Raw genomic sequence first — 15,236 nt, forward strand, 5'->3', positions numbered from 1 at the left:
CGCTAAATTGCTCGAAAACGAGCAACGAAATATGTAGATTAATTTGGTTTGAAGGATTTAATAGAGGGAAATGCTAATGGAATTTTGAAACCCATATTAATATATTTCAATTAAATTTACAATTACTAACAATACATTAAAATTAATTATGTTAATAACGCTAATATGCTAAATTATTCTATTATTAATACAAATAAAACATAATTATATTTACTTAAATAATTTTTAGTTAACATATATTAACATAATAAATTATTTATTTACTTAATTATACACATTATTCTAAAAATATTTATAATCCACAATAATCAATTACAAAATTAATAATTTATATTTCACAATAAGATATATTATTTTAAAACATCATAAACAAAACTTTCGGTCGAGCCCAAATTCGAGAGGGTCTAACTACAGAAACGAAAAGATAAACATAACGATTGGACTTACAAGCAAAACTAGCGTTGGGCTTGCAAGCCCATTTGTGAATATCTTGCAAAACAAGAAAAACGCTATTCGTCGGTTTAGTTTAAGGTTTCACGAAACATACTTAAGAATAAGATGTGTCGGGTAATATGAGAAGCAAATATAAACGTAATTTACTATGCATAAAAAATATTATTAAATTTTTATAAGAATAAGTGATATATTTATTTGTTCGAAGGTATTAGCTCGAGAAATTTAATATAATTAGATAGAATTAAAATTTCATGGACTAAATAAAACCAAAATGTATAGTCTCACGACCACGTGTAAAGGATTCGAACATCTGACTGTCTCTTAATCGATAACTATGTCCTAGTCAACTGTTTATTGGCAATATTTATTATATCTTTATCTTTATTCGAGTTTAATAATTATAAGATAGAAATTTAAAATTTTAATATTTTAAGTACATGACACATATTAATTTAACGTAAAAAATAATGTTTATAAATAATAAAAAAATAAAAATCATAATTATTATACCATTTTTTGTATTTTTTTTTGTTTGTCGTTTAAGAATAATTACTTTGAGAAACATTAAATTAATTTGGCGAAAAGGAAAAACGACACTTTATTGACCATTAAAACAAGGGAAAATTATTAAATTTAATAAAAAAATGTCTTTTTTATTTTTTTATTTTTACAAATTGAATATTTAATTTCATATTTGTATATAAGGAATATTTAAGTATTTATTTATTATTATCACTTTAATAGCTTTTGTTTGTTCAACTTTCCGATTATAAAACATTAATTTTAAACGATGCATACATATCAATATCAGTACTAAATATTTTTATTATTATATTAAAATTTTCTTTAAAGAATAAAAATATAACCGCTCAAACCCACCATCAGTAGATATTGTATCACCGATGGTCTCGTAGTTATAAAACATGTCTATTAGAGAAATGTTTTCATAACTTTATAAAAAATGATTTATTTTATTATTNAAAAAAAAAAAAAAAAAAAAAAAAAAAAAAAAAAAAACCATAAGACTGATAATTAATGATAATAATTAACTAATGTTTTAAATTAAAGTTTGCTCTATTATTTTAAAATGATTGATTAGCGTTTTTTATTTTTATTTTATCAATAAGATTATTTAATGTTTTAAACTATAAATTATTGATGCGACTAATTTTATTAAATTAATCGAAAACTTAGAAGAGTTAATTCGTATATTGACTTTTAAAACGTTCATAGTTCCATATTTATAAAATTTACCATTATTTTCTACATTTTTTTTATGGTTTTTACATTTTTTTTAAATAACTATTTAAATTTGTAATTTTTTAAAAAACAATTTTAAAAAATAGATAATATAATCAAGATTTAAAAAAAAAAAAAAAAAAACTGGTTATTAAATATTATTTTAAATTTATATTAAATAATTACAAAATTCTTATTTATTTTGAGTGGCGGGCCGGCGGGTGGATCTGGTAAACAAATCCGGCGTCGTCAGGCAGTGCTTTGGAATGCGTACCGGTACAATCAGTCGCCAGTGTTTTTAATTTTTAATTTTTAATTTTTAAATTTTTTTAAAATTGATAATAGCCAGACTCTCCGGTCACCCACGTGATTCATCATTTTCCGAAATTAACTTATACACGTCGCAGCGTTGANTTTTTTTTTTTTTTTTTTTTTTTTTTTTTTTTTTTTTTTTTTTTTTTTTTTTTTTTTTTTTTTTTCCTAAATTAACCTATACTCATCCTCATTGCAGCGTTGACTTGGCGCCAAAATTAATCCCACGGTAACTATAAATTTACCTCTCCTTTCTCCTCCCAACAAATTTTTATTTACTGTCCTCCCAAAATCTTCCCCTTATCCTTTTTTTTTTTCAATTTCTTTTAGCATTTTACTAAATTCAATTAAATATTTATTAATTTATAAAAACGGTTTGAAAGCCCCCTAATTTAGGGAATGATGATGAGTTTATAATCAAGGAATATTACGAGTTTATAATAAAAGAATACTATCTCCATTGCGTTGAGGCATTTTGGGGAATCCCAAAGCAAATACATGAGAGCTCTATGCTCAAAGTGGACAATATCATATCATTATGGAGAGTCGTATTCATTTAACATGGTATCAGAGTCATGCCCTAACTTAGCCATATCAATAGAATCCTCATATGTCNAAAAAAAAAAAAAAAAAAGAGTAGACGTAGTAAAAAATGACCAAGACTCCAAAAGAAAAAGAGTCGAGCCTCGATTAAGGGGAGACATACTTTATTCGAGGAGAGGTGCGGGATGAAAGTCCAACATCGGCTAATTTAGGAAATGATCATCAGTTTATAATTAAGGAATACTATCTCAATTGGTTTGTTGAAAGTGGACAAGATCATACAATTCCGGTTCAACTAGCAAACTAAATTTATAATTTTAATACAATAAAATAAATTTACCATTTTATTCGTAAAAAGACAAGTATAGAAATTATCGGCGTGATTTGACAACCACGACCAATAATTGTACAGAAGATATTTTGCTTTTTTTTCTTTTTTTTCTTTTTTAAAATTTAATAATTAAAAAAAAAGATAATTTCGCATTTTTATTTCTTATTTTGTTCATGGGAAAATAAAAAAATTATTATTATTTTTTCTTTTTAAGTGAATTTTTTTTTATTTATGGATTCTCCATAGCCATTACCGGCAAGATCGATTAACGCAACAGAGTTGCTGAAGATCCAGATGAATTGAAAGCCCCACCTCATAGGAACCAATCTGAATTTAATATTCCTTTTAATTTTTTTTTTTTTTTTAAATTTTAAATAAATAGATTTAGGATGTTGAATCCTGTTGTTGCTTCATCTTGTTACTCCGCTCCTCCATCTCCGGCGTCTTCCGATCGCGGCTTCATCTTCCCTTCCGCCGCCGCCGCCGCCGCTGTTGCTGCTGCTGCTGCGAGTAAATCTCATAATCTCAATCCTTATCCCATTTCCAATATTCGATATTACTACTGTAAGGAGCATCACGTCAATTCTTTTCGTGGATATCGTTATTTTAATTCTACTTCTTGTTTCCTCCGCCATCCCTATTCGGGGTCTTTCGTCTGCTCATCCGTCTCTGGATTTTGTTGCTCGCTTAGCAGAACCAGAGGCGGCGACGGCAACGGAAACGGCAACGGCAACGGCAACGGCGAGCGGGATAAGAAGGTGTCTACTATGGGTTTAACGGATTTGGATTTCTCGGCTGCTCGGAAGATTCCTCGACTGAATGCTGCCGTGCTTGGGGAATCTCTGGCTACAGAAGATGATAACGTCATTTTACCTAGTGATCAATTCTCTTCCCGCGCTCATGTTTCTTCCTACCTCCAGGTTCGTTTCTCTTTACTTGTTTTTTTCGCATCTGGATTGGATTGCTACGGTGATCATCTCCTTTTAAATTCTATTATTGTTCTTCGTCAGTATTTGGAGATGTATCAAAGGTCCATTGAGGATCCTGCTGGATTTTGGTCCGATATTGCGTCTTCCGAGTTCTTTTGGAAAAAGAAATGGGATCAGCAAGTCTACTCTGAGAATCTTGATGTCCGGAAAGGGGAAATCAAGATAGAGGTGAGCCTCAAATCTGATGATCTTTGCCCTAAATCTACAAGATCACTCACGCTTATTTCTTCGTTTAATACTTTCTCTTTTCCGAGCAGTGGTTCAAAGGTGGAATCACCAACATTTGTTACAACTGCCTCGATAGGAATATCGAGGCTGGACTAGGGACAAAGGTTGCTCTTTACTGGGAAGGAAATGAGCCTGGTTTTGATGGCACCTTAACTTACAATGAGCTTCTACACAAAGTCTGTCAGGTTGTTACACAGTCTTTAATAAATTCTATGTATTCGTTTCACTACTTCATCCTATAAGCTGTATTAGATTTCTAAAGTGACAAACCAGACAATTTTAATGGCTGTTTTGGTCTAACTTTGATCTTATCCGTCTTTCAAAGCTAGCAAACTTCTTGAAAGATAATGGGGTCAGAAAAGGTGATGCTGTTGTGATTTATATGCCCATGCTAATGGAGCTTCCTATTGCCATGCTTGCTTGTGCTCGAATTGGTGCTATTCATTCGGTATTCATCAACTTTACTCCTTGTCCACTTACTTGAGATTTTCTTCAATTTCATGTGTAACAATTGCTTTTCATTCAGGTTGTTTTTGCGGGGTTTTCTTCAGAATCTCTCGCCCAAAGAATCATAGATTGCAAACCAAAAGTTGTGATTACTTGCAATGCTGTTAAACGAGGTTCTAAAGTTATCCACCTTAAAGACATTGTAGATGCTGCTCTCACAGAATCAGCACAAAATGCAGTCTCTGTAGGTAGGGAACTTTTGAAGTTGATTTTTGTTATTATAACTATTTTCTCTATATGTGTTTGTTTGGTATTTAAGAACCCTACTTCACCATGACATTTCTTTTTAAAAAAAAACATTCAATTTCCTGTTCGTATTCAGCTTTTTTTGTAGGCATTTGGACCACACTTTTTCCCTTTTCCATAAAGAATTTTACTCCCATTATTAAATCAATTTAAGAGAGAGAGAAAAAAAGAAAAAAGAAAAAAGAAAAAAAGACTGTGAAGCAAGTAATAGGAAATAATAGCTTTTTTTCCCCTTTTCCATAAAGAATTTTACTAACATTATTAAATCAATTTAAGAAAAAAAAGACTGAAAATTTCATGAATAATACACATTTTTTGAAAGAATTGGTTGTTGTGAGCAAGAATGGAGCTGGGAACAACTGTTGTCTTTGGAGTTTTTACCTCGCTTCCAAAGTGGTTAGCAGAATTTATTTTCAGAGGATTTGTGAGTTCGTGAGGTTCTGTTTAGATCCTAATTCCATTGCCTGTTCACTATGCGAACATGGTTTCCTACAAAGAAAAAACCTATAAAAAAATTGCTAGTGCGTTTGAGAGGCAAGCTAATCTTGGAGATTGGTTTACAAAATGAGGTAAATTAGAGAGAAATTACTGGAATTGTGAGGCATCCATTCGGGGTAGGTTGTCTGATCTCCTTTGAAGCTTGGTAATAGATTATGGTCGTTAGAAGTTTCATGAAACCATTCATGCAAGTTATTATTCATGGATGCATGTATATTTTTTTCTTTTTCTTCTAACGTGGAAACGGGCTTTCATTGAGACCCTCACGCAAGGAGAAGCCCACAAAAGAAGAAGGCCAACTACGAAAACGGTCTCCAATCAAGCAAAATTAGACCTAATGGATAATTACAAAAAAGCTTTGCAATCGAAGCCCGCAAAGAAACATTAAATGTATCCAATTTAATGGATACTTGCATTAGGGTTCCTTATGGTTACTTGATTGATTGAAAAATGTATTAGCAATTCACTTGGGAAGGAAATGATAATGTGTGATGTTGGTGGAGACCATTCTTTGGGAAGTTTGGGGCAAGCGAAATCATAGCATTGTTGAGATTTGATTATGAGAATTTTTGGTGATCCAGGACTCTGAGGGAAACGTTAGGATGGTCTCAATGATTTTGGTTTTGCACCTTGGTCATCTGGAAGGATCCAATTGAAGAATTCGGTTCAGTATAGTTGAAGGTTTTTATGACTGTTTCTTATTCATAACCCATTGTCCAATGGATGAGTTATAAATCTCAGGGTTTGTACCTCATATGGTTTCACACCATCTATGCAAAGTGGTTTTCCTGGCGAAATAATTTATTTGGTGTTTATCTTTTTCTCGAGAAGAGAAGCAAATTTCATTGATGAATGAAGTACAGGAGTAAGAACTCCCAACACCTTGAGGTGTATTGCAAAAAATCTCTCCAATTTGAAATTAAAGAATTTAGACTATAATTAATAAAACGAGTGTTTACATTTACACCAGACTATCAAATTTTCTAAGGTGTTTATCTGCTAGATAATTGTTAGGCCCCAATTACGATTTAGTATGCTAGAAGAGGAAGGAAAGGGAATTCGCCCTCGATAAGTTAGTAAGAAGAATCAGAGTAGTGGGCGCCATGGTGATTATGCTGGGAGGGAATGTCCGGGTAGTATATATGTTAGGGAGTATAGTAACGTTTATGCATTTGGTGAGTGAATTCTGTAGAGAGAGAAAGGGAGAGACTGCCAGCACTATCTAATAGGCTGGGAGATGTTTGTCTCACCTAAGGGCAATCTTTTCTCTCTGAATGTGAATACATAATAAGGAATACCTTACAATAATCTTGCTATTTCTTCCTTTTTCCTCTGTTCCTTTTAACCTCTTTAATCTCTTCCTGTAGCAACATGCCTTACCTATGAGAATGAGTCAGCGCTAAAGAGAGAATCTACTAAATGGAAGGAAGGGAGGGATATATGGTGGCAGGTTTGTATATCCTATCTCATGCTAATGAGTTTTCATAAATATTGAATGCTAACTTGTGTTCAATGCCCCTTGCTTCCTATTGATATATGTATTAGCTGCATGCGATCAACATGAATATCAAAGGGTAGTTTTCTCTCTTAGTGGTCTTTCTACCGAAACACTATTTTATAAGATAATGATTCTTGAACAGAATTGAATATTTGTCCTATAAACGTTTCTTGAGACATTAAGGGAATTTCTTATTAGGTATTTAATACATGATTTTCCCAAGTTTCTTGACAGGACCTGTAAATTTGTGTTTCATTTTTTTGGGTTGCATCACTGAAACTATCTTTTTGGAGTTGTTATGATTGGTTGTAATATATGCAGGATGTTGTCCCTAAATATCCAACCACATGTACAGTGGAGTGGGTTGGTGCAGAGTATCCACTTTTCCTGCTTTATACTAGTGGGAGTACTGGAAAGCCAAAGGTAAAACCTTTCCATCATTTAGAGTTCATTTTCTACTTTGCACTGGAAAATTTATAATTTAGGGGTTTTGAAGGGTGTTCTTCATACAACTGGAGGATACATGGTGTATACTGCAACAACATTCAAGTATGCATTTGATTACAAACCATCTGACGTGTACTGGTATTGTCGAAACTAAGATCAACCTTATAACCTCCTTCAACATACATCTATATTGATGGTTTCACGAAGTGTCCTTCTCCTGATTCTAGGTGTACAGCTGATTGTGGTTGGATCACTGGGCACAGCTATGTCACATACGGGCCTTTGCTCAATGGAGCTAGTGTTGTTGTCTTTGAAGGGGTAACAGATTGACAATTTCAATTTACTTTGGTCTTAATATTTTAAAAGAGAAAAATCCATAATTGAATTAATTAACTAAGGGTTTTTTGTCTTTGTAAATTCTTGGAGACCTCTGATCTTGACTGGCAAAGAGTCTTTGCCGTGGATGTCAATACTTGAAGGCCAACTGATTTAGTTCCTAAGAGACTCAAGATGTAAAACCAAAGAAATTATTAGCANTTTTTTTTTTTTTTTGTAGTTCTCCGGTAAACTTTAAAGAGAATAAATATAAGGAGTTTTGAAGACAAGATAGGTAGTGAGATGAACTATTTGATAAAATACATTCTATAGGTTCTTTGTGCTACCTATAAAATTGTCTAATACTTCTCTTTTAACTACTTGGATATTGTTTAAAAATTGTCTAATACTTCTCTTTTAACTACTTGGATATTGTTTATTTATATATGTATGCATGTATTATAAGGGCCTTAGTTAGGACAAGCTTGTTCTTGGGAAAATAACAACGATGGTAATGATAATTTTCATTTCTGCATTCATGCAATATAAATGCATGTGGGTTGAATATTCATATTAGGGAACTCATGCTCTGTGAAATAGGAACTCAAGATGTTATGTGGGTTCCCAGAGAAGCACAACTCATGGTCTGTGAAATTTTGAAACACAACTTGTTTAGTTCAATAAATGATGCACACCAACATTATGGGCAGAATGTAAGACAACCTCGTTCATGCCATAACCTTTCTGGGCTAGGCTTTGGTTTCATAGAGGGGCTTTGGGAAAGTACTACATTTCTTTCTTTTCACGGAATAGTAAGAAGGCTCGAGTGTCATGAGAATATATAACAAGCACATTTATCTACTTTGTATGCTTGTTTCTACTTACTAGCATTACATGTGTGTGTGTATCTAAAAAAATATTTGAAGTCTCAAAATACGGCATCTTTCCTGCTGCAGGCTCCAAATTATCCTGATCCTGGACGCTGTTGGGACATAGTTGATAAGTATAAGGTGTCAATATTCTATACTGCTCCAACATTGGTACGGTCCCTCATGCGTGAAGGGAATGAGGTATGTCATGGATCTAATCTTATATTCCTAAATGTTGGTGGATTCAGTTTAAAAAGTGGTGGGTACAAGAAAATATGGCAATGTAATAACACCTAACTTGTGGTTCTGTGGAGGTGGTTGAAGACCATTTTTAATCTTTCCGATTTGTAGGATATTTCCGAAGTTGGAAAAACTTTTGAAAATATAAATGTGAGATAGGAGATGTGAGGAAATATTTGTCTTAGTGCATCTCTATGTCTTTGAGCACTTAAGAGTTGGGTCATTTTTTTTAATCTTAGATTCTTTCTTTCCAAATAGTTGGAGAGCTTTTATTATGACTAAGCTTTGAGCTCTTATATAACCTATCTGGGACTAGGCATCCTGTCCTCGTTGGTTCTTTCTTTATACAAGTATATCTTGCAATTTTTTTTTGAACTTTTATCCTTAATTAGGTCAGTCTTCTTTAGAACTGATATCGCCCTTTTTAGTCATTGAACCTTTCTCAAGCTAGTTGTCTGAAAATTAAAGATTCTTGTGGATGGAGTTTATTTTATAGCTTCTTTATGGCTCTTAGTGATGAAAGGGTTTTGTAGTATTTATTTCTCTTTTGTTTTGACATTTTGGATTGTGCTTCTGATCTCCCATGCCTTTGTTATAGGGTTTGAAAGCCTACCGGTTGTGTTGAAACTAGCCTTATCAAGCACCCATCTCTAATTTCTTAGCTTTATCACTAGAAATTCATTAGTGTCTTCCTCTCTCCAACTAAATTTCCCATATGAAAGCTATCGTAGCATTTAGCTATAGAACTCTTGTCTTCCCCTTAGAATCAAATGTGCACATCGACATCAAAGATATTCCACAAACCATGGACAAGCCGAACAAGCTGCGAGATACACCTTTGAAAGGAAGGCAGCGGCAAAAACTTGAACATGCCTAATAAACCAACCAATACACCCAAAAGAACACAAATTTCTTCCCCATTTTGACCAATCACAATTCTGATAAGAGAACTTTAGCCTACACAAATCCATAATAAATGTGGATTTCCATACACGAACCAAATAAAAGCTAATGAATCTTCAAGATGGGAGATTGACTGAGTGAAACTCAAGGCTACAGAAATGTAAACTTTCTCCAAGCGAAATTCAGGCTTGAAAGCAACCAATTGGAGATTTCTCAAAACCCAAAGAGTAATTCTAGAATCTTCTCCAATGACCACTTAACACTTCGCCTTGGTACTAGATGAAGGTATTTCACGCATCTGAACACAACAAATCTCAATTAATTTTGCAAACTTGCAAGGGATTAAAGGTGAAGGGTAACATGAAGTTTCTGGGGAGATTTTTAGCAATGGCTCTTTCAGAGCTTAGAACCTTGCTGGTCTTTTGAGGAATGAAAGGCCATCTGCTTAAGAATCTTCAACAATGATATCATCCTATGTATTGTAATTAGGCTGAATGTTCAATTCTTCACCACTCAAACTGACTGTTGACTCATCATCTGAATCATTGTGAGGAAGCTGAAACAGAAGATGAAAAAATCATTACATGACTTAGAAATTTGGAACCACCTAGACCATTGCTGAATTCAAATAAAACTGATTGGGTACTTTCCTTCAGTCCTCTATCTTGAAATTTCTCTTTTGTAAAGGAATCAGAACTCTATTCTTCAATTAAGTCTTCATTAAAAGTGGATGATAAAGTATCAGTAGTAGACAAAGGGATACAGGATTTTTTCCTTGTATAAAAGTGGATGATAAAATAGTATGTCTTATCTTAAGAATCAATTTTTTATATGGAAAACTAGACATGACAAAACTTAATATCTGCCCTCAGGTTAGAATGAATAATATACAACTATTAAAGTTTAAAAATATGATTTAAGAAAAATATAAAAAATAATCAAGCACTAACTTTTGTAATTTAGTTGGACAAAAAAAAGAAAAAAAAAAAAGCTTCACATCTTAGAAAGAAACATATAATGAAACAAGGATGATAAGAATAAGACTTTGGATCCATTGGTAGAATGGACAAAATCGCTCTTTTGATGTCCGTTGCCAGATATCCTTATTTGTAGCTTTTACGAGGAGATGACTATTTAAATATCTATGGAAATGACAAATAAATAGGGGAAAGAGGGTCCTCTGTCTAATTCCTCCTTTTCCTTTAACCTTGCCACTCGGATTGACATTGACCAGAACTGAGTAAGTCAGCATAGATATACACAACTGCAAGTCCAATTACTGCCGGCTGGATTTGGGGAATACTATGACAATGCAGTCACCAATCTGAAATCATATCAATTCCCTTTCCTTATTTCTTTTGTACTCTTGCCTTTGTACAATAATCTTTTTACCATCTGAGTTTATATTATTAATTATCATAACGGTCGTGTTTAGTTGATGAAGCCATGGTCGAGATTTAAATTCTATTCCATAGTGAATGAGAGACTTTGCCTCATGATCTTCATAAAATATTACATAAATGGTATGCTGACTTCAAATTTTCCTCTTCCTGCAGTATGTTACTCGCTACTCAAGAAAATCCTTACGAGTTCTTGGAAGTGTGGGCGAGCCCATCAATCCTAGTGCATGGAGGTTTGGATATTCACGATGTTATCTCAATACTTCAGGCTTATTCCAAANAAAAAAAAAAAAAAAAAAAAAAAAAAAAAAAAAAAAGAAAAAAGGAAAAAAGGAACTATCAGCAGAAGGCTGAACTTTCTTTCAATTGTAAGATGTATCTAAAATGTATTTTGATTTCTGTAGGTGGTTCTTCAACGTGGTTGGAGAGTCGAGGTGTCCTATATCAGATACTTGGTGGCAGACTGAAACTGGTGGCTTCATGGTATGTTTTTCTTTCAATAAGAAACGGCTTCATGGTATATGTTTTGATAAGCCACTTGGCTTCATGGTATTTTGGTTTCATTTATTTTCCATATGGGATGAAGAGATAAGGCATTTCCTATAGGGCAGAAGTTAATAGTTACTTTTCATTAATATTTTATATCAGTTTCAAATATTTATATTAGATTTAATAAATTAGTCAATTAAGAAAAAAATTATATTAAATAATAGGAATTTAAATTAACTAATAAACATCTATTTTTAGAGAAAGAAAGAAATGTTATTTGAAAATGAAGAAATATAAAAAGATGATGGAGCATCCTCGAGGTGGCAAGGAAGCTCTGACATTAACCACCCTACACTTGGCATCAATATCTACAAAGAATAATTATTCAAAAAGGGTTTACAAAGAGAACTCCATTTTGAGTTGAGGCCAATCACCCTTTTTGTGATCGCCATCAGCCTATGTTGTGGATGGGGCCCTTTTCATGGCATGATTTTGTAATCTTTAAATTGAATGAAATTATACTTTGTTTCTTATCCCTTGCTAAAAGGAAAAGAAAAGAAAGGAATATTTCAACGACATTCATAATAAAAGTTTAACTAGTTGTGTTTATCAAGCATGTCATAACTCTTTCCTTAAAACGTACACAGTTTTTTCTGTTGCAATTTTGTTTATCTCAAACAATTCTTGGGCACGTAGTTGACATTTCATTGGGCCTAACCGTAATTTTTTTCTTTTCTCACAGATTACTCCATTACCAGGGGCATGGGCTCAGAAGCCGGGTTCTGCTACTTTTCCTTTTTTTGGAGTTCAGGTATGTAAGGATACTGGAGCAGCTATTAAAATCTACCCTTCAAACATCTCGCTTTTATATTTCCCACCACAAACGATCATTCTTGCTTCATCAAATTTTCTTGGTGCAAATGTAGCCAGTATTGGTGGATGAAAAAGGGAATGAGATTGAAGGTGAATGCAGTGGATATCTATGCTTGAAAAGCTCATGGCCTTCCGCATTTAGAACTCTTTATAATGATCACGAAAGATATGAAACGACTTACTTCAAGCCATTCCCTGGCTATTACTTTACTGGTGATGGCTGCACCAGGTAAATCAAAGTGCTTGATCTCATCTCATGTCTGTCAAGGTGTTGATCAATGTATATTAGAGTTTGCTATTGCCAATATTTTAGAGTGAATTTTTCAGTATGATAATTATACTAAGTTGGGTTCTATCATCAAGGGATAAGGATGGGTACTACTGGCTTACTGGAAGAGTTGATGATGTTATCAATGTCAGGTTTGTTAGCGTTTCTCATTTATGCTTCTATGGTATGCATAAGCCCGTACAGTTACAACAATCTATATATCTCTGTGGTACAAAACTTAATTTCTGAAGGAAGCTTTTGGGTATGTGTACTATTTTTTTGCAGTGGGCATCGTATCGGCACAGCAGAAGTGGAATCTGCCCTAGTTTCACATCCCCAATGTGCAGAAGCTGCTGTCGTTGGTATTGAGCATGAGGTAGGTTTGCTGGTTTTAGTTTGTTAGTTGTGAGTTTATGAGCACTACTGATGAGAGTAATTCATGTGCTTGGTGTTTTTGAAAATTATGAATCTATTTGGTACAAATTCACTTGCCAGCATTCATGATCATTATATTCTAATGGTGCAGGTCAAAGGACAAGGCATTTATGCATTTGTGACTATAGTGGATGGTGTTCCTTATAGCGAAGAGCTCCGGAAAAGCCTTATTCTCATGGTTAGAAATCAGGTAAGTTTTTTTATTTTGTACACCTGTTCTTACGATAATGACATCTTCCAAGATATTTCATTCCATGGTGCTGTAATTGCCTCTACTCTGTCCTCTGAAGAACTCTTTAGATCCTTAAAAATCCTATTATTCCTTTCCATAGCCAAAGTCATTCCATTCCGGAGATTGTCGTTGATCAAAAGATCGTATTTCTAAATTTTCACAAGGTCCCCCGGGAATTACTTCCAAAGCTTGTGTTGAATTATGGGTTTTGTCATCTTACCAAGTCTAACTAATTTTTATGGATTTCGTCATCTTCTGAGCTAATGAATCTCCTTTTTGCCACTGAACTTCTCAAAATTCTGCCTCCTATCACAAGGTGGATTCTAAAGAACTTCCCCTAACAAAGCGCGTCCAACAATGGAAAATAACAATCCCAACTTTCCTCCTCATTTGTACAGACAGACTCAGAAAATAAATGTACATTTGTATGTTATCTGTTCTGAGATTAAATATTGCACAACTTCCAGATAGGGGCTTTTGCAGCACCTGACAAAATTCATTGGGCGCCTGGACTTCCAAAAACGAGGAGTGGAAAAATAATGAGGAGGATTCTAAGGAAAATTGCCTCCAAGCAGTTGGATGAACTTGGAGATACTAGCACGCTTGCAGATCCTGGTGTGATTGATCAACTCATTGAGCTTGCTGATCGCTGAACGTGCAAACTGAATCAGAAAATGTTGAGAACTAGATGTTAAAACATATATTTCTCAACTTTCCCCGAACAGAACCATTTAGTTATGCTGTGATTTCCACAGAGTTCTTCAATAATGTTTGGGTCCCTCCCCCAATTGTAGAAATCTCATTATGAGTGGCACAGGACTCATTTAGACGACTTAATCCCACAAAGTTTCTTAGAAATATTTCATTTTGACTTGATGCCTTAATTAATTTTTAGTAACTATTCTTGAAATTGACAGTTTTACATGTAGTTCATATTAGGTATGCCAGTTATAGTTTACATGAGTGATGTTATGTCATTGATATACCACTCCATCCACTGCTATATGTATATAGTTCATTACAAATATAGCATCAATTTTTTGATTTGCAAATATTTGTTAAAAAAACAGATGCTTTTGTCTTAAATAACATGACACATTAGTTATATCATCGAACTTAAATGGACAACTTTGGACAACTTTTGTTATAGTATTGTTATACTCATATTCAGTATACTTAGGAATTCAAATGACCCGAACAACTCAAATTATCCAACTAAAAAAATATTTTCTAGATTTGCAAATATACTAGTAACAAGAAACTTCAAATATTTGATGGTACAAGCACCGAACAAAATTCAAAATTAGATTGTTTTATTAGAAGTAAAAATACCAACACAAATCCTATTGCAACGTTAATCAAAGCTCGAAATTGAACACTTAAATAGACATATTGGCATCTAGTTTATAGCCAAAAAATGAGTCATTCATAGACATATTGGCATCTAGTTTATAGCCAAAAAATGAGTCATTCATAGACATATTGGCATCTAGTTTATAGCCAAAAAATGAGTCATTCATAGACATATTGGCATCTAGTTTATAGCCAAAAAATGAGTCATTCATAGACATATTGGCATCTAGTTTATAGCCAAAAAATGAGTCATTCATAGACATATTGGCATCTAGTTTATAGCCAAAAAATGAGTCATTCATAGACATATTGGCATCTAGTTTATAGCCAAAAAATGAGTCATTCATAGACATATTGGCATCTAGTTTATAGCCAAAAAATGAGTCATTCATAGACATATTGGCATCTAGTTTATAGCCAAAAAATGAGTCATTCACCTTCTGAACACTGAAAAGAAGTAATGCTTGAAAGGATACTTATACTCTATCCTTTACTGGTAATCCTTATACAGTAGCTATTATTTGTATCCTTGCACGATCAATATATGGCCTGGATGATAGGTTCA

General features: G+C 33.3%; 1 protein-coding gene across 3 annotated transcripts; it reads left to right on the forward strand.

The window, feature by feature from the left end:
• Positions 1–3,111: 3,111 nt before the first annotated feature.
• Positions 3,112–14,189, forward strand: LOC111790836 (acetyl-coenzyme A synthetase, chloroplastic/glyoxysomal-like). Of its 3 annotated transcripts, none has more exons than XM_023671922.1 (19): positions 3,354–3,445; positions 3,576–3,801; positions 3,892–4,038; positions 4,128–4,283; positions 4,424–4,546; positions 4,625–4,793; positions 6,717–6,799; positions 7,169–7,270; positions 7,344–7,432; positions 7,522–7,612; positions 8,566–8,679; positions 11,178–11,254; positions 11,426–11,504; positions 12,253–12,321; positions 12,437–12,612; positions 12,747–12,803; positions 12,937–13,027; positions 13,178–13,276; positions 13,786–14,189. In XM_023671922.1, exons 2-19 carry the CDS (start codon positions 3,649–3,651, stop codon positions 13,969–13,971), a joined length of 2,061 nt encoding a protein of 686 aa, XP_023527690.1. In that variant the 5' UTR covers positions 3,354–3,445; positions 3,576–3,648; the 3' UTR covers positions 13,972–14,189. The 3 variants fall into 3 exon arrangements, with proteins under 3 accessions (XP_023527689.1, XP_023527690.1, XP_023527691.1); XM_023671923.1 differs by having other exon boundaries at positions 3,373–3,391; XM_023671921.1 differs by having other exon boundaries at positions 3,112–3,801.
• The last annotated feature ends 1,047 nt before the right edge of the window (positions 14,190–15,236 follow it).

This window comes from Cucurbita pepo, chromosome LG03 (assembly GCF_002806865.2).
Source record: "Cucurbita pepo subsp. pepo cultivar mu-cu-16 chromosome LG03, ASM280686v2, whole genome shotgun sequence".
NCBI lineage: Eukaryota > Viridiplantae > Streptophyta > Magnoliopsida > Cucurbitales > Cucurbitaceae > Cucurbita > Cucurbita pepo.

Excerpts from the sequence above, each read along its gene's own strand:
- LOC111790836 (XM_023671921.1), top strand. The coding sequence starts at position 3,271 with ATGTTGAATCCTGTTGTTGCTTCATCTTGTTACTCCGCTCCTCCATCT. Across the intron at positions 4,284-4,423 it reads TTCTACACAAAGTCTGTCAG|CTAGCAAACTTCTTGAAAGA; the intron begins GTTGTTACACAG and ends CGTCTTTCAAAG. Across the intron at positions 11,505-12,252 it reads CTGAAACTGGTGGCTTCATG|ATTACTCCATTACCAGGGGC; the intron begins GTATGTTTTTCT and ends CTTTTCTCACAG.